The sequence below is a fragment of the Nicotiana tabacum genome, chromosome 16 (assembly GCF_000715075.1).
Source record: "Nicotiana tabacum cultivar K326 chromosome 16, ASM71507v2, whole genome shotgun sequence".
Classification (NCBI taxonomy): domain Eukaryota; kingdom Viridiplantae; phylum Streptophyta; class Magnoliopsida; order Solanales; family Solanaceae; genus Nicotiana; species Nicotiana tabacum.
The window spans coordinates 30,092,319-30,113,729 of NC_134095.1; the positions used below are offsets into that span (position 1 = coordinate 30,092,319).

Genomic DNA, 21,411 nt, shown 5'->3' on the forward strand with positions numbered 1-21,411 from the left:
CAATGAAGAAACTGATCGAGTTAACGCAACCCAGAAAAGCAGTGACATAATAGTGGAAGGTGCAGTTTGAATTGGCGCGAGGTGTCTGAACTGCAACATCTTAGCAATGCAGAAATTCAGATATTTGATCGTTAAGGTAACGATGCTTCTGGACAGCCATGGAAGTAGCTCATTTTCAGCTTTATCTCTTAGTATTTGCTTTGTCTTCTCAGGAATCCAATTCAAGTATAATACAGCAGTAGTATTTAGTAGCAGTGCTAGCATTATGGAGTACCAAGTTGCCCTGTTCATGTTGATCAGTAACTGGAATTCTTGTAGTTTTGATTCCATTCTTGGACCTGTTTTCAGTTTCTCCTTTTTTTGTCTGTGATTTGAAGGACAGGAGACTATTTATAGGGTATTGAGATAAGTATCGAGCAAGCTAAATTCTTGGTCAATACTCCCATGATCAAGATTGTAAAGATTCTCCATTTTTTTTAAAAATCCTCTTCACCTTAATCTTCATTAAATAAATTCCATATTTGAATTATGGGACCTGTCATCTTGTTAATGGAGGGTCAGGATTAAGGTTCAATGACTTTATTGGTGGAGATGGTCTTATTCATAATCTAAAAAATTTGGTTGTCCGAAAATGGCCCAAGGACATTTCTCATTGTAGGCGGAATATATTTTGCTTATAAGTTTTTCTTAACTTTTTACTTTATATACTTCAAATTAGCACTTAAATTGTTATATACATGTTCGTCGGGAAAAAATTATGTGCATGTAAGTCGCCAAGATAAATAGCGACGTACTGTTTACATTACTTTTTACCTGTAAGTTGCCGAAACAAATAGCGACCTACTGTGTAATAATACTATCCCTCTGCTTAATTTATGTGATATTATTCGCTTTTTGAAATTTTTTTTTTTTTAGTTTTTATCGTATATTTGACAGACTCTTTTAAGTTTTTCAAAATAAGCTTTACATATTCAAAAACATCATGATATTATTAATTCAAAATATTTAATGGCATATAAAAAGTTAAAGTCAACGAAAACTTCGTTTGATTCTCAAAATACTAACACTGTCACATAAATTAAGAGTATTATATTATAAATGGCGTATTAAAACAGCAAATTACCCATAAAACGGACAAAAAATAAAGAATAACCCATCAACTTATTTTTAGGTCGCGGACTCGATCTATTGACCAGTGCCTTGGAGAGCACGGGGTCAACGCTATTGCAAAAGTTATCTCAAACTTGGGGAAGACGTTTTCAACTTCTTACCTGTAAATACTCTTCATAAATAATTTCTGCCCGAATTTATTAAAATTAAGCCAACACCTTTTTTTAATTAAAAAAAAAAGAGCAACCTTTTATTTTAATTATACTTTTAGTGGGGTAATTAATCATACTCAATAATATATCATGTTGTCCGCCTCAATGTAAATGACCTTGTGATAAGAAATCGGACTAGAATTATTGTGATTACAACTTATATGTGGCCACATTACTCCCAAACACTAAGCAAAAATCAAATTATGGAGCTCTTAGATCTTCTCAATTTGGTTTAGAAATTATCTTAGTCATCACAGTACTATCCACCGAGGCTTGGTTAGATGAGAAGAATCACCTAGTATTTTTTGCCTCCGTTGGAATTTGAACCTGAGATCTCATGGTTCTCATCCACTTTATTGACCACTAGTTCATACCCTTAAGTGCGATAATTGATCTTTTTATATTATGATGAAGTACGCTTAACAAGGGATTTTCACGATTTCATGACATCAAAACAAATTTTAGCATGCGTTTGAGCTACGATAACACAAAACTTTTCCGTTTCAGTTTTCAACTTCAAGACATTATCGTCTATGAATTTAAAAATGAACGCGAAACCTTCCAATTTTTGAAAAAAAATGCTAATTCTCTAAATTGATGGACTACCAAGGCTGATTTCCCTTTCTTTAGCTACTAAAATGTTTCGGTTTGCTATTAAAAAGACCAAAGAGCACATACTAGCCACATTATAAACTTAATAAAGATAACATCATTTGCCAGTCTTAACCAACGTTCATAAATTGAAGGATCTTATCAAACTTGTGAACTCTTGCACCAAACACTGCAACTATCACACGGTGTGTTAATCAAAGCAAGTAGAAAGTTCATACGCCACAATAAAAGATGTCAAGAAACACAAGTTTTCAAGAAGATTTAGAAAAGATGAAGTTTCTCCTTGCATAATTCAATACAACTATTAACCTTAGCATAATTCAATACAACTATCAACATTACATTGCTGATCATCACATTTGTTTTTTGCTTTTATTTTTTTTCTTTTTTGGGAAAAGAGGGGAGGGAGCTGAGTACTAAAAGAGAAAAAGAGCAGGTCAGTTTTCAACTCAACAATTAGTTTTTTACCTTCAACCTTTTGAATCAGGAAATTGAACTAAAATTATACATATTCTCCACCAGAAAAGGATTGTCGGTCAAAGATGCAAAATGGTGATTCTACCATTTGGGCTGACTGTGAGTCTGAGACCAGAACTTTTTTTTTGAACGATAAGGAAGCATATATATTAATACGCAAAAACTTACACCGAAGTTACATAGTCCCGAAGGACATTTCTATTGTTTTAAGTTATTAGACTATTACAAATATTAGTACTTAGTCGTTTAATTCCAAAACAAAGGCCTTGCATGTCCTTTTTCAAAATGGCTTTAACAAAAAGAGGTGGGCACGCAAGGTGATAGCATTTATCCGGCTTGAAATTCTTGACTGCTTCCTTAGCTAGGCAATTTGCTACTGCATTTCCTTCCCTAAAATTGTGCCTGATCACCGGGGATTTCAGCCGGTGCATTAATGATCTGCAGTTAAGTAAACATGCATTAGTACTATCATTCTCATCAATAAGCATCTTTATTATATCCGTTGAATCTGATTCAATCTCTATAGCAGCAAATGACATGTCTACAACTAATTTTAATCCTTGCTCCAATGCTAAAAGTCCAGCCTGCAAGGAGCATGTTGTATAGCAAGATTTTGTGAAGCCCATGATCCATTTACCAGAGCTGTTTCTGAAAACTCCTCCTATACCTGCATGAAGCTTTTCTTTCAAGAATGCCCCATCAATGTTAAGTTTTATCTTGTTTGGAGGAGGTCTTTCCCAGTGCATTTTAATCTTGACTGAAGATTGTTGTACGAGATTTTTTTCAGTAAAGAAGAGAAATTCCCATATTTGGTGGAAAACCTGTCTAGGGTTAATATCCAGGTCCAAATTGTTTATGTTGTTATTATTATTATTATTATTATTATTATTATTATTATTATTATTATTATTATTATTATTATTATTTCTAAGGCAACCATAGATTCCAAATCGAAAAGGGGAGGATATTTTTCCAAGCATAATGCTGATGACTATCTTGGAGATGAGAATCCCTTAAACTAGCTAACCAGTTGGATTGAGCATTACTTTGGTTGATTATTAGACCAATAACGGGTAGCTATAGGGTAGAGGAGAAAAATGTGAGTGGCATCCTCAGGTCCTTGTTTGCACATAGGGCAATTAGGATCAATATTGATACCAATGTATTGTAGGTAAGTTCTACAAGGAATTTTATTATGCATGCATTGCCAAATAAAGAACTTGATTTTAGTAGGACAATGGAGATCCCAAATCCAATTGAAGTCAGGCTCTTTATCCTGAATCATCAAGTGGTTATCCTCTAAAAGTTTGTAGCAGGACTTGGATGTAAACATGCCGTTGCTATTCGTATCCCAGGACATAAGATATTTACTTATTGAGCCTAACGACATAGGGGTAGCCTTGATTTTGTTCATTAGAGAAGGGAGTAGGTCAAAAGAAATTTTTGAAATATCCCATTGATCATTAATAATCAGCTGTCTAAGAGAGATTGAGTAATCAGATTTATGGAGAGGACCTTCTATATAATTTCTAAGGCTGGGAGCATTATGAATCCATCTAGAAGTCCAAATGTCAAGATTTGAATTTTTGCTCGGATGCCACAAGATTCCTTTTGTAAGGATTTTGTATCCTTTTAGAAGAGCTGCCCAGATAAGGAACACTTTGGGGAAGTTTTTTTATGGGCATATTTACTAGCAATTAGTTGAGCCCAAGGGTTGTTAGGAAAATTTATAAGGCGCCAGCTAAGGCTAGTGAGGAGAACAGAATTTTTTTGTAAGGCTGTATGAATTCCTAGGCCTCCTTCAGATTTTTGTTTTGTGACTGTTTTTCAATTAATTAAATGGAGTTTTTTCTTAGTATTAGTGGTACCCCATATGAAATTCCTTTGAATCTTATCAATCTGATTTAACACTTTTTTAGGGAGTATAGTGTATTGCATAACATGAGAAGGCATATCATTAAGAGTTGAGGATGCTAAGGTGGTTCTTCCCGCAATATTAAGAAGATTAGTTTTCCAAAGTAAGAGTTTAGCTTGCATTTTATCAATGAAAAACTGAAAATCCTTGGGCTTTGGCTTGAGATTTAGGATTGGGAATCCAAGATATTTTCCAAACTCAACACTAGGCCTTATGTTAAATAAGCTAGCAAAATGACTTGAAATGTCCCGTGGACATTTTTTGGAGAACACAATCCTAGATTTAGAGTAATTTATAGACAACCCAGTTTCTTCTATAAATAAATTAAGGCACTGATTAATACAATTACCCGTCTTATGGTTGGCTTTACCCATTAAGGTCAAATCGTCAGCAAAGAACAGGTGTGAAAAATAAGGACCCCATGGGGTAATTTTTATCGGATCCCACTTTAAAGTATCCACTTGATTATCAATTAACCTAGACATAAGTTTCATACATAGAATAAATATGTATAGTGATATGGGATCACCTTGCCAAATTCCTTTACTTGGGCTAAAGAAATTAGTCTTGGTTCCATTGACAAGAATACCAATTTTACTAGTGCAAATACAGTGCATAATGAGTTTAGAAATATTGGAAGGAAAGTGAAAGAAAACTAGAGTTTTATGAATAAAATCCCATTCTAACTTATCAAAAACCTTTTCGAGGTCGATTTTTAATAACATATCATATTTAGAACTATTTGAAGAGCACATATTATTGATAATTTCTTGAATGACAATGGCATTATCGCTGGCTCTCCTATTTTTTTAAAAACTCGATTGAGTAGGGCTAATAATGACTGAAAGAAATTGTTTTAGTCTATTAGCAATAATTTTGTACACCGTATTACAAAGTCCAATAGGTCTGAAGATTTTTAGATCAGTGGCATTGTTAATTTTTAGTATGAGGCACAAGTATGTATCGTTAATACCCTGAGGGAGAGATTGTGATTCAAAGGCATCTTGGTAAAATTTTATGATTGAATCACCAACTATATTCCAATATTTCTAATAAAAGAAAGGGTGAATACCATCCGGACCCGGGGTTTTAAAAGTCTTGAACGAAAAAATAGTTTTCCTAATTTCTTCCTTTGTAAAAGGATTAACAAGGATGATTAAATCATTGGTTCTGAAAAAGTCATTTTGATTTTTGAAACAAGCCATCTTACTAATGGTTTTAGAAGTCTTGTAGGAATTATCAAAATAGTTGAAAGTGTGTTCTAAAATGGACTTAGCATTAGAAATCCAATTACCATTTTCATCTTTAAAGTACAAGATAGAGTTATCACGTTTTCTATTGGTAGTCATACTATGGAAGAAACGAGTGTTAGCATCACCTTCATTACCCCAACTAATTCTTGAACGAAGCTTCCAAAAGTTTTCTTCCATTTTTAAAAGGGCATTATATTCTTGTTGGAGAGTAGTTTCCAAATTCATTAGAAAAGGACTAGTGATACTTTGGCGAATTCTGAATTCCATCTAGGCGTGCCAACAAATTTTTTTTCTTTTAAAGATATCACAAAAGGTATCATTTTTCCATGGAATTATTTTTTCTTTGAAAATCTGTTGAGCCTTAGGGAGATCATTAGTTTGCCAACAAGTCCTGACTATATTAACAAAGTCAGGATGCCTACACCATATAGATTCCAGTCTAAATGGTTTACCCTTATGAAATCTATTGTTAGGGACTAATTGGAGTAATAAGGGGTTATGATTAGAGTGTATTTTTGGGAGATGGACAACCATAACTTTTGGAAATAGACTCATCCAAGTATCGTTTACAAAAAATCTATCTAAACATTCCATAATTAATTTGTTAGACTTTCTACGATTATTAGACCACGTATATTTACAACCTTTAAAACCAAATCGAAAAGGTTACAATGATTAACACTAGACCATAAACGGGAACTACGTCTACTGTTAACTCTCCTACCCCCAAATTTATCATCCATGAAAAAAGTATCATTAAAATCACCTCCCAAGAGCCAATGACCTTTATAATGCTCATAAATTCCTTCAATATTACTCCAAAGATTATTCCTACTTGCTACTTTAGTACTAGCATAAATAGATGAAAAAAGCCAAGAAATATTTAATGGACATACCTCAATATTGGCATGTATATCTTGGTTCCTTCTCACAAAGTCCTTCACTGTAACCACATCTGATTTCCATAGAATGACCATTCCTCCAGATTGTCCCTCAGTTGGGACTTCAATCATTTGAGTGAAGGGAAAGTCATTAAGGAGAGAGACATGGATTTCCATACGAGTCTCTACTAAGGTCACAACACTGGGTTTATGGGTATCGATCATTTCTCTAAAGTTTACCCTAAAAGCATCGTTATTACCACCCCTTATGTTCCAAATGATGAAGTTAACTGGATGAGGCATCATATTAGGAGATTAGGGTTATGCATGCTACCATTGTCCCTCATTCTCTGTGAAGGGGGAGTTGGGTTCCTCCTGATCGAAGGTACCAGGATCATTGCATGGCTTCCCACAATTGGGTAGTGGAGGCTTGACATCTATCGAGAATTTGTAAAGTGTTGGGGGACAACTGAAAATATATCTCTTCTCGTGCATTTTCCTAAATAGATATACCTTTACATCGTTTAGACTTGAAAACTCTAGGATTTGGTCTGACCCCAGCAAGTTCAACTCCTATGCATCCTCTATTGGTTGGTCTTCTGGTTCTGGTTGATTGGGAGGAGCTTGTTGTTGTGGAACATTGTTTTGATCTAGAGGACCGTTTGGTTGGGGATTATTTGCATGTGGAGGAATTTGCATTTAGTTGGCCATCTGATTCATTGCATGGGTGTATGTCATGGTCCATGGCATAAATATTGGGTTCATGTTCGAGATGTCCCCCGGTGGAAAGAATGTGAGATCCATTTGCATATTCTGAGTTTAGATTGGGTTGAAGTGGGGTGGTAGACTCCATTGGTTTCTCATAGTTTGGGCTAGGTTGGAGTTCATCGATGGAGCTAGGGGGTGAAGTATGTTGTTCAACCAAACATGGTTGAAGTAGTTGCTCATGACCATATGCATCCCTTCCAATACTAGCTGGGCAAGGAAGTGAGAATTTTGTCCATCCAATATCATGTTGAATGATGTTGCATGCCCCATTAATGCTTGCTCTATCCAGGAGAGGGGTTGATGGTCTTGAGGGAGGGGTAGTTGAACAAAGAAGATTTGGTTGTTTGTTTGTGCTGCCTGAGGAATCGGAGGGTTGGCCATTGTATGGGCTCGTTGATGCCTTAGGATTTGGACTAGACGATAACGCCTTCTTTGGGATACTGGGATTCTGGGCATATTTACTACTTGAGGGGTGGTTTACATTATGGGAAGTAGAAGAGTTTTCTGAAGGGGTAACTATGGATTCTAGTGTTCTAGCGAGGTCAATACTTATTACCTCTATTTGCATGCTTTGGGAGTTGCTTGAGCCGATGGTATTAGTAGGATTTTGTGTAGATTTTGTCCCTGTAACGTGTATGATTTCTTTAACCATTTTTTGGCCAACGGGAGAGACTTGGGATAGGTGTTGAAGGTGTACTTTATTGCACATGCAAGGATTAGCTAGGCTGGCAGTGTGGTTATTGAGATTATTAGGGATTAGGGCATCATTGGGAGATGTTTGTAGCGTGAGAGAGTTGCTAATTTGATTAGTTAGGGGAGTAGACACATAATTAGTGTCATGCAAGGTATTTAATTGGTCCTTAGCAGAGTTTGCCACGTGGCAATTTAAGTTAGGGGATGGGGCCACGTCCAATACCATGCAATCTTGGCTAGGCAGATTAACCAATGCTTGAAACTTATTTCCAGTAGTGGAGGAAGATAATGGGCTAGGATTTTTTGCAATGTAATTCTTGGACGAATTCGTATTGGGAAATTTAAAAGACATTTGCTTATCAGTGGATTTAACATTTAATGAGATAGAAGAGAGTGTACCTGACAAAAGCTTGCTTTGCTCTTTAGAATTACCTGAAGTGTTCTTGTGATTGACCTTCTTTTTTGTTTGGAAACTCACCGTTTGCCACACTTCTTCCTTAGTGGAATGAAGTGAATCTTCATTAACACCTTGTGCTGTTGCTTTATGGTCCTTGGATTGATTGTCAGTAGAGTCCAAAGCTGTTGGAGAAGTAGCATTAACAACTATTTTATACTTACATTTGGATTGAACATGCCCAAGCCTTCCACATTTAATACATAAAAGATTCCCATCTTCATAGTGTATAGCTTGTTTGTGTGATCAATGTAGATAAAAGGAGTTACTGGGACATCCAAAGGCAACTCAACACATAATCTAGCATATTTTCCTCTAAGAGTTGAGGAAGTGCATACATCAATTTTTAAAAGTTTGCCAATTTTGTTACCGATCTTTTTTAAGATTAAACCATCATAAAATTCCGTTGGTAATTGAGGAAGCTCAATCCAAACTGTAGTTTTTGATATTTTTGCTTCCGATGCAAGGAAGTTTGGTTCCCATTTTTGGACTGATAGAAAGTGACAAAAGATGAACCAAGGACCCATATGTAGGGCTTTTTGCATAGTTTCCTCATTACTAAATTTAGTGATGAAGTAATCACACCCTAAATCAATCAAAGGGAAGTTTTCCTTTGTTTTCCACAGTTTATGTAATTTTCTTTTGAGCAATTGGTGTTGAATTCTCCTCCCTTAAAGCTTAACTATAGTCGAGTATTTCCATGGTTGATATATTCGATGGATATCTTCTTGAGTTAATTAAACTTGCTGGATGTTTGAGGGGCATATGGGGTCTTCTTTCCCAATACCTTGTGAATCAGATGGATAATGGATATTTGTATCAATAATCATGTTGATTGAAGCTTCTTATTCACCTTGCACCAACTTATCCTCAAAGCTAACAATTGACAATTTGGATTTAACAAGAGATTGATTGATAATGATGTTTGGATTTAGGAGGAGGAATTTGATGAACTTGATCCAAGTCCATTCCTATTTTGTTGATTGATTCACCTTTCTCTCTCTACTGCCCAGAGAGAAGGCAGAGAAAATAAGTTTTTTTTAACAGAATTAAATATAATAGTAGCCCTGAGACCAGAACTTTACTAGACAAAAAGGCACATCAGAAATTAAAACGTTGTTTGCGTGAAAGACGGTAAAAATACAATATGACATCAACAAGCAAAAGAGATGATACTAGAGAGTAATATGTCGTCCCAATTAAGTTGATTAAATTCAGGGCATGCTAGAAACGAAAATAACTGCAATCCTGATGATTCAAACGGAATACCGGAAGAGTAATCGACGAGAAATTGTTTTTTTTGGCAAGGGAAAATATGAACAGCATATTTAGAAAAACAATAACACTAGGATTTCCTTATAAAAAGAAATACTACAAGGCTTATGAAATCCAAAAGTTGCCTTAGCAGTTAGAAGCGGATCTAGAATTTAAATTATATGGGTTCAATATTTAAGTTTTTTAGCATTGAACTATCAAATTTTTAAAGTTATGGGTTCATATTCACTATTTCTTATGATTTTAATAAATTTTTACACATAAGTTTATGTCTACCTCAAAAGTTATGGGTTCAATTGAACCCGTAGCTATGAAGCTACATTTGCCGCTGCTAGCTGTGTGCACTCCGGTTATTAAACTCCTACTATGCGCGAGGTCCAAAAAAAGCATAAATTATTCGTGCGTTGCTAGCTTATGTTGGCATGAAGATTGTTAGGGAGAATTGAAAAACCTGCAGACTAGAACTTAACTCATACCATGTTTATTATGTATCTCTGTGATTACATCAATTTGGTGAGTATGATTCAAAAGAAATCAGATTGCGGCAATTTACTAAAAAAAAAAAAGAAGTTATTGCTTTATGCTAGTTGAACAAAATCACACCTTGGATTTTGAAATAAAATCATAACGGGAATTTACTTTGAAATTTGAATTCGTAAGTATGTTGTATTAAATATAGATGGCTAAATGATGAGTTTGTTGTAATCTAAGAAGGTAATTAATTGACTTAGAGATAAAACAGAGCCTTCTCTCGAAATCTATTACAGTAGGTTAGTTAAATATAAACAAAAATAAGGAAAAAGACAAATCCCAAAATAAGAAAAATATTAGTTTTTTTTTTTAATTTTGTGAAGCTGTCACACATTGTTACAACATTGAACTTACTATTAGAAATCTAGAACAAAAATAAATCAAGGGCAAGATTACACCCTAAGTAGCCTATAATGCTCTTCACATCTTACAAAAATATTGTGCAAAGTCAATATTTTCTCTGCCATTGTTTCTACGGAGAGATCTTTCTTTAGAAAACTTTGTCATTCATTTTTCAACATGCATAACATAAATCCTTCTCCTCCTCCAATTTTAATGCCTTGTCGTGTACTACTTCGCTGCCCTTTATGTTATGGCATATTTAGTACTCATTTTGACTTTATGAATTATTTACAATTTCACCCGTTATCTTCCGAGCAAGATGTCATTCTACGTTCTGGTGTAGATGCAGCCGCTCTTCCTTTACCAACCCATTCACAACCAACTCAACCTGCATCATCACAACATGCAAGTTCGAGAAGAAATAACAGAGGTATTGTTCTACCAACAACATCATCATCGTCGAATCATTCTCACCCTAGTGAAGGCAACAAATGGTAAGAAGAAATAAAGATAGAGCTTCACATACACTTGATTTAAATGTGACTCCTGATTGTACACGACCATTGATAAATCAGTTGGATGTGCCCATTTCATCAAATGCAGTTGCATTAGATGAAGAACCAAATGGTTTGGACTTGAGCTTGAGGCTTTAGAGTGGGTCTAAAAATGTGTAAGGTTGGAGTCTTTTATTTACTAAATATTTTTATGATTTAAATAATCCAATCCCATTTGTTTTTATTCAACTTTTAATTTTCTTGTCGAAAATAAATTAATATATTAATTTTTCTATTGTTCAAATTGCAACTGATTCCACGAATTATCACGGGATTTTGCCTACTATTCTGCAAAATTATTTTTTATGTGAAGATAATTGAACTATGTGTAATTTAGGAAGGAGAATACAAATGTCTGGAAGGTTTGATTTCAGATTTAGGTATGATATATCACTCGTCATATCGTTATTTTTTTCATCCGGTAAATTTCAAGTCAGAAAATAAACATTCAACCTTCATGAACTTTCAAAATTATCCTTGTCTTGAAGCCAAACACCGACATGTACCCAGGGACGGAGCTAGAAGCCCGTCTATGTGTTCGGTCAAACCCAATAGCTTTTTGCTCAAATAATATATTTGTGTTAAAAATTTAGCAAATATGTATGAATATTAAATTTAAAACTCAGTTATTAACACTTGAAGTTAACATTTTAAAATCCAGAACCCTGAAATTCTGACTTCGCCCCTGCATGTACCACTTGATCAACTCAAACTGATATGTTAAAAGAGGCAAAGAAAATAATTTTCGAAGCTACAACGCAAAAACAAAAAAAATTAAATAGTTATTCACGAGTTTCGACATCGGAGATTTCAAGCATAGCTTGATTAAATTGCATTACAGTAAGAATGGCGTAACGCAGATGGAGAGTAAAGGCGTAACGCTGAGTGAGCTAGTCCTATCTTTATTCCATAAATATTATGAGCGTATTATGCACATCTGTCCGAGCTAGTCTTATATTTGACTTAGATTTTAAATGTTGCCAAATATAATCTCTAGATTTTGTTTTATGAAGACCGTTAAATATTGGATAGTGACACAAGATACTGAACTTAAGATTGTCCTAATACAAATTATATAACCTCTAGATTTTATTTTATGAAGTTAAAGATTGGATGGCGACACGAGATGCCGAATTAAAGTTGATCCTAATACAAAATACATAATCTCTAGATTTTGTCTTATGAAGACCGCTAAAGATTGGATTGTGACGCGAGATACTAAACTGAAGTTGTTCCTAATACAAAATAAATTATGGCAAATACTTATTCTATTTTATTTTATTTGAAGTGCTTGATTGAGCACGAACTTAAAAAAAAGAAATTTAAAACTGAAAGTTCGCTCTTAATTCAAGGGGTACTTATACCTTTTTCTTATACTAGTTTCTCGATAAGTACATTGCACGTGTATGACACGCTAATTAATAATGATATTTTCAATTAATATAAATAATATTAGAATTATATGTGCAATAATATTACGACCCAAATCCTAACCTGTCATGATAGCGCCTATCGTGGTACTAGGCAAGCCGATATTTTCAAGATATTCCCAACATTTAACAGAAAATGCATCAAGGTAGTTTTTAAATAACAAAAATTCTCATAAATGGGGTAGAAACCCAAAACATAATGCAGAAACTCCCGACATCGGGGTGTCACTGAGTTCATGAGCATCTATACAGCACAAGTCTGGAAAAGTAATGTCTATGCAAGTATGGATCTAAATAAAATAAACGTAAAGATAGGGAAGGAGAGACAAGGTTTGCGACAACGCCGACAACTACCTCGAAATCTCCAAACGGTCAACTGAGCAAAAGAAGTCAACACCCGCCATAACCGAAAATACCTGGATCTGCACACAAAGTGCAGGGTGTAGCGTGAGTACAATCAACTCAGTAAGTAACAATACTAAATAAAGAACTGAAAGTACTGACGAGCTGTGCAATTATAGTTCAATTTCAGAAATTTCAACATAGGAAAAATAGACATGCTTTCAAGTTCGACAATTTAGGCCAAATCAGTTATCTCATATCAAATTCAAGTAAAACAGAATATAACATCTTTCAGAAAACTTCCAGACAGTGATATATGGCAGCTAAGTGCAACAATAATGAAATCAAGAGCATCCTCTCAGAGCAACAGTCACTCAATCTTTCCCAATAGCTCAGCACTAGGTACCCGGCGCTCAACACTCGTACTCAAAAGGCACTTGCGCTCACTGGGAGTGTGTACAGACTCCGGAGGGACTCCTTCAGCCCAAGCTTTATATCGCTACGGCGTGTAACCCGATCCATATATACATAACCTTAAGGCTCATTGCGGCGCACAACCCGGCCCACACATATACAACCCTAAGGCTCGTTGCGGCTTGCAACCTGATCCACATATATACAGTCTTAAGGCTCGTTGCGACGTGCAACCATATATATACATATACACAGCTCGACACTCAGGCCCTAACTCAGTCACCAACCTCTCCAGTCTCTAAGGCTCTCAAAAATCATAAAAATCAGCCCAAACAGAAATGATGTAATGTATCAACAAGAAAACAAGAAGAGACTGAGATATGATACGCAAGTAAAATCGTGACTGAGTACAACATTTAGTCTAAACATGATTTCTAACATGATTTGCAGTCAAATTTCTATAACACATGAAGAGCATATAGCTAACAACAGATTATTCAACTTCACAGTTCCACGGAACGGACCAAGTCACAATTTTTATGGTGCACGCCCACATGCCCGTCACCTAGCATGTGCGTCACCTCCAAATCAATCACAAGACACATACGGGGTTTCATACCCTTAGAACCAAATTTAGAACACTACTAGAAATACATGGATTTTCCACGGCGAAATCAGTAGAAAACTGGTGGGAAAATCGAGTTTTCACACCGCATTCCCACCAAAACGAGTCACCAGGAAAACGCTTTGTGGGAAATATCTTCCCAGAGAAGCGGTGGAAAATTTCCCACGATTTTCCCAGAGAAACTTTAATAGGAAAAATAATGAAATTTCCCACCAACAATCAGTGGAAAATATTATTAGTAATTTTTATTAATTTTAATACATTAGCCAGGAAAGTGATGGAAAAAATGCACGGGGAGCTGAAAATAAAGTATGAACTTTCCCACTGATAACCGTGGGAAATATGCAAGGTCTGAAAAATAAAGTATGAACATTCCCACCGATATCCGTATGAAATGTGCTAATTCTGAAAATGAAATTATGAACTTTCCCACCGATATCAGTAAGATAAATGCAAATTATGAAAAAAAAGTATGAACTTTCCCACCGATATCAGCGGAAAATATGCAAGTTCTGCAACTAAAGTGGCGAACCTTCCCACGGAATCAGTGGCAATTCCGTGGGAAATCTGAAAATTATTTTTGTGCACAATGCTGTAAATATATTGCACCACCTGCCAAACAAAAAAATACAATCACCAACAACCTAAATACAATTAAACATTCACACACAAAAATCAGCATCTTCCGATCCATTTCGTAAAACAACCAACCAAAACTGAAAATACTAGAAACCAATGATGCAACTTAACATTCAAATAAGAATTCTTATTATTTCTTAGTTGAAGTTCCTATATTGGTTTTTTCTTTCTTTTATGAATGTTATAACTCCTAATTCTTTGGTAGCAGACCTCTTTGATAGTTCGACCAAAATCCCCCATCTAACTCAACTATTTCAGCATTCAATCTTATCCAATTGATACATAACATCCTATCCAAAATTATATTAATAAAAGAAACTACTCCTTAGTCTTGTTAGAGCGTGATGGAGAACGTAGCGCAGGAAATACACCAGATGCTAAGAGGTGGTTTAGCTGGGCCTTGAGGCTTTCAACGTCACCAGTGACACGTGTAAATGCAGCATCCTTTAGCCTCATTTCTTCCTCCCTCCGCCTCTCCTCTTCCTCCCTCCGCCTATCTTCTTCCTCCCTTCACTTTGCCTCCTCCTCCCGCGCAGCCCTTTCCTGTGCATACAACTCAGTGATCTCTGCTATTCTTCTATTCAATAGCTCAAACTTATCCTGATTAATCGAGGACCTTGAGGAAGAAGAGCCACCAGATCCAAAAGACCGACGACTAGAACTAAACTCTGATCCAAGGCCGTAAACTCTTTCCTTATGTACGCTACTAGCCGCCTTAATCCACAAGTCCATATAATTCTCCTGGGATGGTTGGATTGGCTTTCCTTGATTATCAATTGGTTGGATTTGAATGAACTCCTCCAAGGATTGTTTGAAAGTATTCTGCAAAAAAGTTACAACTATTATATGAATAAATTTAATTAATGAAAAGTATTAAAAAGTAATTTGAAATCTTACATAGGTTGTCTCGGCTTGTGGCTCGATCCACGTTGTCTTTGTTCCATCCTTTAGCTTCTTCATATGTGTATGCTCAAATACCTCATCTTGAGTAGCTGGTTTTTTTAAAGACTTTTCCTGTTAAATAAAACATGAAAAAAGCAAAATTAAAGTGTTATGTCCATGAAACTTCAAAAAGATTAGTTAACCGTGTAATTAATTACAACAACAACAATAACAGTTTCAAGTGCTTGACAACCTGAGTGTTTCATGCTCTAGTCCAAATTAGATTTTCCAACTTCAAGAAAAACAGGAGTTAATGGCAAAGTTGAAACATGAACTGTGCCTTAATATTTCTTTCTAATGTTGGGACTGAAAATAGAGAACAGTCAGATAACATCAAGAGATAAAGCACTAAATAAATCATTAAAGACAAGACAGTAAATTTCAAAATCCAACTCAACTCCGCTACAACTTAACTCTTTTAGAACAGAAAATAGGAATCACTCCTTTAGAGTTAAAGACAGACTGCAAGTTATATCTCAAGACAACACACACATAAGTCATCTGGTGGTTAAAGTCGATCAATCAACTAGTGCAGCAATTGAAAGGCATCAAATATCAACAAATTAAACAACAATTTGATTGATAGAGATTTCAACTAGACATGGAAACTACAAGATATAAATGTTGATTAAGACCATTGTCAATTATAGTAGCTTTGAGGGAGGAGCCACAGAATCTTCACTGTGGTAATCACTCAGTTTGAAAAGTGACTAATTATTTGTAGCATGAAAATGTAAATATGTGACCAAACGATCAAATCAAATAACTGGCAATTACCCAGTGAAATGCATCAGATGTGAACTATGCAACGGACCGTGTGATTGATGGAGATAAAGACACTTCAACTAGGAAGGCAACTGCTTGAAGAAGCCTAATGACTACACGCACTTACTAAGGTGGATCTGAAAGATGAACTGCCAAACCTTGATTGTTGTTTAAAGAACACGATCATGGTGTCAAGTCCTTGATGAAAATCTTTACATGGATGGCCGGAGGCTATGTGTCCATGAACATACAAATAAGATTAGTGCTATATCCATGGATGACCGGAGGCTACATGTCCATGAACATACAAAATTAAAGTGCTATATCCATGAAACTTCAAAAGATTAGTTAACCGTGTAATTAGTTATAACAACAACAGTTTCAAGTGCTTGACAACCTGAGTGTTTCATGCTCTAGGGAAATTGCATAAATTACATGAAATCGTACTAATGGGGAAGTGTGAAGTTAATGATAAGTCTTGGAGTTTCACCTATTCCTGATAGTAGCATAGCTACAAAAGGGTATCATTTACCAGGGCATCACAATCAAGTTACAGTAACCGCCTTAATTTCGCTTAATTATTAGTATATATTTCAAGAAGAACATTTTCATTTGGCCTTAAAGGGGCAAGCTAACTTTCTAGCAGGAGACCACCCAGACAACATTCCATACGCAGGAAAATCATTAATAGTCCACATCAAAGTAGCACGCAATCTAAAGTTTTGCTTAGTTGATATGTCGTATGTTTCAACACCTTCATGCCACAATAATTTCAGATCATCAATCAACGGCTACAAATATACATTAATTAAACCTTTTGGATTACTTGGACCCGGAACTATGCAATTTAGGAACAAAATGGACTTGTCATACACATTTCAGGTGGAAGATTCTATGGCGTAACAAAGACAAGCCAACATGAATATGGTACAGCTGAGACAGAAAATGGAGTGAATCCATCTGCACACAAACCCAACCTAACGTTTCTTGGTTCATTAGCGAAGTCTGAAAACATCCTATCAAAATGCTTCCACGCTTCTCCATCCGAAGGATGACACAAAACACCAGGCGACCTTCTATTTTCATGGTGCCATCTCATATGAGGAGCAAAACTCATTGATGCATACATCCTCTATAATCTAGGTATAATTGGTAAGTAATGCATCTTCTTAACTACAACTTTCTTACCTTTGGCATTTGTGACTTTCTTAAAACGAGACAGTCCACAAAATTTGCTCGCTTCTAGAGCCGCATCATCTTTATAATATAACATACAACCATTTTTACAACAATCAATTTTTGTTGAGGAAAGTCCTAACTTGGAAATCAATTTCTTTGCTTTATAGTAATCACTGGGTAAGTTAATGCTAGGATTAACTTCACGCATGAGCCCAATTATAGCATTCATGCCCTCTTGAGAAATATTCCAATTTGATTTTGATAGTTAGTAATCTAACTGCAACAGACAAGTCAGAGTGCATTGAGTCTTTATAGAGTGGACGACTAGCCGACTCTAATGATTCATAGAAGCGCTTTGCCTCATCATTGGGAGGCTCAACAACATTTTGTTGGGATTGAACCCTCGGGTAAAAACCAAAAGCATCTGACACCATTTCATGTAATCGAGAATTCTCAACATTATTCTCCGTTTGTGTACTTCTCTCACCACTAACTAGATTTTGGAAATGAACATCACCAACACTACAATAGTTCTCTCCATGAACAGTCCACACATAATAATTTTCCCTAAACCCCTTGCTATAAAGATGAACTTTAACATTTTCCGGTTGCAACAACTTTGTACACTTGCATTTCACACAAGGACACCTAATTCTTCCTTCGTTACGAAATTCAGGAAGCGGTTTTGCATGAGCCATAAATCCTTTATCACCTTCAACAAATTCTTCCTTTAATCCACAACGATTAGGATGATTTCTGTCGTACATCCATCTACGATGTTCACGTTTCATCTAGTACACAAATACACACAAATAAATGAATAGACTTAGAACGATTTATTTGTATCAAGTTAGTTTACAATTAATCTTGAATAGTATACCTTAAAGAACTCACTTACTTTACAATTAATTATGAATAGTATACCTTAAAGAACTAACTTTTATTTGTCTTTTTATAAGTCAAGAAAAGACTATGGTTCTAGATCAAGTTACTATGAATGAAAAGTACTTTTTCATAGAAATGCTCCTATTAAGTTCTTGGAATCAGTTTAAAAAGTCAAACCAAGATTCTAACACATTCGCTATCATCCATAAATAAATTTAAACTTGGAGGATAGATATAATATTCACAATAAAGGATTTTTTTTATCAAGACAAAAGCAATATAAATTTATGTAGTTGTTCTAGCAATTTAACAACTTAACTTACATTTAACAACTGAAACCAACTTAGAGATTAGCAAATAAAGTTACCTCAAGACTTATAACCTGATTTGAGAAGCTAAAAAAATGGCTTCACCGTAGACTCCAGGACTTTGATTTTCAGTAGATCAAACGCACACCATAGGTTCAGACCCTACCACAGACAACAACCTATTATTTAAGTGGAGAAGGATAAAGAGACAGTCTCATTATCAATCATCCAAGTCCGAAAATACGGTAAAAAACAAGAGAATCCTCTGCTGTAATTTCACGAAGTGAGGGCAAAACAAGCTCTACTTCTATTAGCATCAAGAAGTAATGCAAAATAAACTTCATCAGTGATACCATTACACCAACACATTCCTGTAATCTAACACGTTAACAATGCTCAATTACAAATTCTCATTAGAAAATACTAATGACTTATTTTGGTAGAATAAGGTAAAGTCACTGTCCATATCATTCTCATATTGAGACAATGGCATAATACTAGTTGGAAATTATCAGCAATAAGTAAAGAGAATCTCCTAAAACTGAAAAGTTTCAATCAAAGATCTGATTTCCTCGTTCCAGTGGAGGGAACTCAAAAAGATCATCGATAATCCATTCACCAACTCAAAACTAAAAACAGAAACTAAAGGGAAATTTTCAAAAACTTTAGTCCGTATCAAAAGAGCAACTGGAAAATAAAATCTAGCAACCAAAACATAAATTACATCAATTGGAAAAGATTACAAATATTTATTACTAGGCATGGAGGAACCCTAGATTTTTAGGCATTTAAGGTAAAGACATTTAAGGTAAAATCAGAAAAGGGAGAAAGATGGGGAGGGAGGGAGCGAGCGAGCAAGAGAGGGAGGGGGGTCTTACCGATTTTGCATGAGCTTAGTGAAAGCTCTGATTTCTGAAAATGGGGGAAAATCGGTCTGCCAAGAGAACAGAGAGAAAGAGAAGAATGAGATTGAAAAAGAGAAGGAAAAAAAAAGAATATACCTAATGTAATAGAAAATACTTTCCCACTGATTCACTGAAAAAATTTGTGGGATTGTCTTCTATAAATTCAATTTTTTTGGTGAAATAATTTAAGCTCGCGGGTTTTTGGACCAAATACAACAGTTCGAAATTTTGAGCTTCCCAATGCATCGGTGGGAAAATTAAAATTATTTTTTATTTTAGGTTCCCACCGTTTCATTGGGTAGATTTTAATAAATTTATTTTTAATGACATTACCACTGATTCGATGGGAAACAAATTATGCGCTTTTTTGCGCTAACTAATTCCCACCTATAGTCTGTGAGAACATTTTTAAGAAAAAGGTAAAAGAAAACTTTTTTACTTCCCACTTAATTTTTTTATATTTCAGTGGGAACTGCCACTGATAATATATATGTGGGAAATTTCCCTAGAAAATTTGCAGTTTTCTAGTAGTGGAACTGTTACTTACCTCAATCCGAGCCAAATCTCTATTCCAACACACATTTGCCTCATAAATCGGCCTCCAAATATCCCGAATCTATCCATAAATAGTACGATACAATCAATACGGGATAAAGGAATCAATTCCATAAGATGAAGTTATAAATCAAAAATCCGAAATCGGCTCAAAGTTGGCCCCCGGACCGACGTCTCGAAATTCGATAAAAGTCACACAATTCGAAAGCTCATTCAACCACGAGTCCAACCATACAAACTTTTATCAAAATCCGATACCAAATCGCTACTCAAATCCTCAAATCAAACTCTCCAAATTCCTAGCCTCAAACCCCGAAATTTCACCTCAAAACCACACAATCTAGGTGGAAAAATCAATGGAGAAGCAAGATTATTGAATATAAATAAGCACAAGGGACTTACCTCAAGAATCCCCTCGAAAATCTTCTCAAGAATCGCCAAAATTTGAGCTCAAAATATTAGAAGTAATGAAAATCTCGGAACCTTCGTTTTTATATGTTTTGCCCAGGCTTTCCACACCTGCGACAACTTAGCCTTTGCGGCATCGCAAAAGCGACCTACTAACCGCATCTGTGGTTCCTTCCGCTCCCAGAGGTCGCTCTCTACGCTCCTGCGGACTCGCTTCTGCGAGCAACAACTCCGCTTCTGCGGAGCCAATTCCCCTCTCCATTTCCACTTCTGCGCCAAATGCACCGCACCTGCGACCTCTGCCTATTTCCTTCCTGACCCCTTCTGCGGTCCCCTTCTCACTTCTGCGAGCTTGCATCTGCGGTGCTCACTCCGTAGGTGCGATTGCACCAGCAACTGCAAATCTTCAACAATTCTTTAAGTTTAAAACTTGATCCGTTAACCACCCGAAATCCACCCGAGGCCTCCGGGACTTCAACCAACCATACCAACAGGTCCTCTAACCCAATACGAACTTTGTCGAGCCCTCAAATCACCTCAAACAACATCAAAAACATGAATCGCAGATAGATTCAAGCCTAAAGAATTAAGGAAATTTCAACTTCTTCAAACAACGCCGAAACCTATCAAATCATGTCCGAATGACATTAAATTTTGTACACAAGTCACAAATGACACCACGAACCTACTCTAACTTCCGGAATCCCAATCCGACCCCGATATCAAAAAGTCCATACCCAGTCAAACTTTCCAAATTTCCAACTTTCGTCATTTCAAGCCTAATTCAACTACGGACCTCCAAATTACAATCCGGATACGCTCCTAAGTACAAAATTACCCAACGGAGCTAACGGAATCATCAAAACTCTATTCCAGAGTCGTTTACATACAAGTCAATATCCGGTCAACTTTTTCAACTTAAGTTTTCCATTATGAA

The 21,411-nt window shown here is 35.7% G+C and overlaps 3 protein-coding genes across 7 annotated transcripts; all 3 read right to left on the minus strand.

The window, feature by feature from the left end:
• Positions 1 to 2,617: 2,617 nt before the first annotated feature.
• On the minus strand, positions 2,618 to 3,157 carry LOC142170187 (uncharacterized). Its single transcript, XM_075232026.1, has one exon. It carries the CDS (start codon positions 3,155 to 3,157, stop codon positions 2,618 to 2,620), a length of 540 nt encoding a protein of 179 aa, XP_075088127.1.
• A 3,018-nt stretch (positions 3,158 to 6,175) lies between these two features.
• LOC142170188 (uncharacterized) lies at positions 6,176 to 6,763 on the minus strand. The gene has a single exon (XM_075232027.1). The coding sequence runs from the start codon at positions 6,761 to 6,763 to the stop codon at positions 6,176 to 6,178; it is 588 nt and encodes a 195-aa protein (XP_075088128.1).
• A 7,876-nt stretch (positions 6,764 to 14,639) lies between these two features.
• LOC107794989 (uncharacterized) lies at positions 14,640 to 19,646 on the minus strand. 5 transcript variants are annotated; one of them, XR_012699957.1, is made up of 6 exons: positions 19,485 to 19,646; positions 18,666 to 18,768; positions 16,393 to 16,465; positions 15,663 to 15,775; positions 15,425 to 15,541; positions 14,640 to 15,349 (listed from the first exon to the last, which is right to left on the minus strand). XR_012699957.1 is itself a non-coding variant. In XM_075232682.1 (5 exons), exons 3-5 carry the CDS (start codon positions 16,419 to 16,421, stop codon positions 15,038 to 15,040), a joined length of 489 nt encoding a protein of 162 aa, XP_075088783.1. In that variant the 5' UTR covers positions 16,422 to 16,465; positions 18,666 to 18,768; positions 19,485 to 19,643; the 3' UTR covers positions 14,640 to 15,037. The 5 variants fall into 5 exon arrangements, 1 of the variants encoding a protein (XP_075088783.1); XR_001650029.2 differs by lacking the exon at positions 16,393 to 16,465 and having other exon boundaries at positions 19,485 to 19,645; XR_012699958.1 differs by lacking the exon at positions 16,393 to 16,465 and having other exon boundaries at positions 15,663 to 15,701; positions 19,485 to 19,644.
• Between the last annotated feature and the right edge of the window lie 1,765 nt (positions 19,647 to 21,411).

What these genes read in the sequence shown, in the direction of transcription:
- LOC142170188 (XM_075232027.1), bottom strand. Translation starts at nt 6,763, where the DNA reads ATGCCTCATCCAGTTAACTTCATCATTTGGAACATAAGGGGTGGTAAT.
- LOC142170187 (XM_075232026.1), bottom strand. Translation starts at nt 3,157, where the DNA reads ATGCACTGGGAAAGACCTCCTCCAAACAAGATAAAACTTAACATTGAT.
- LOC107794989 (XM_075232682.1), bottom strand. Translation starts at nt 16,421, where the DNA reads ATGATCGTGTTCTTTAAACAACAATCAAGGTTTGGCAGTTCATCTTTC. An exon ending in CATCTTTCAGATCCACCTTA is followed by an intron (nt 15,542 to 16,361) that starts GTAAGTGCGTGT and finishes TTTATTTAACAG; the next exon opens with GAAAAGTCTTTAAAAAAACC. An exon ending in CACAAGCCGAGACAACCTAT is followed by an intron (nt 15,350 to 15,424) that starts GTAAGATTTCAA and finishes ACTTTTTTGCAG; the next exon opens with AATACTTTCAAACAATCCTT.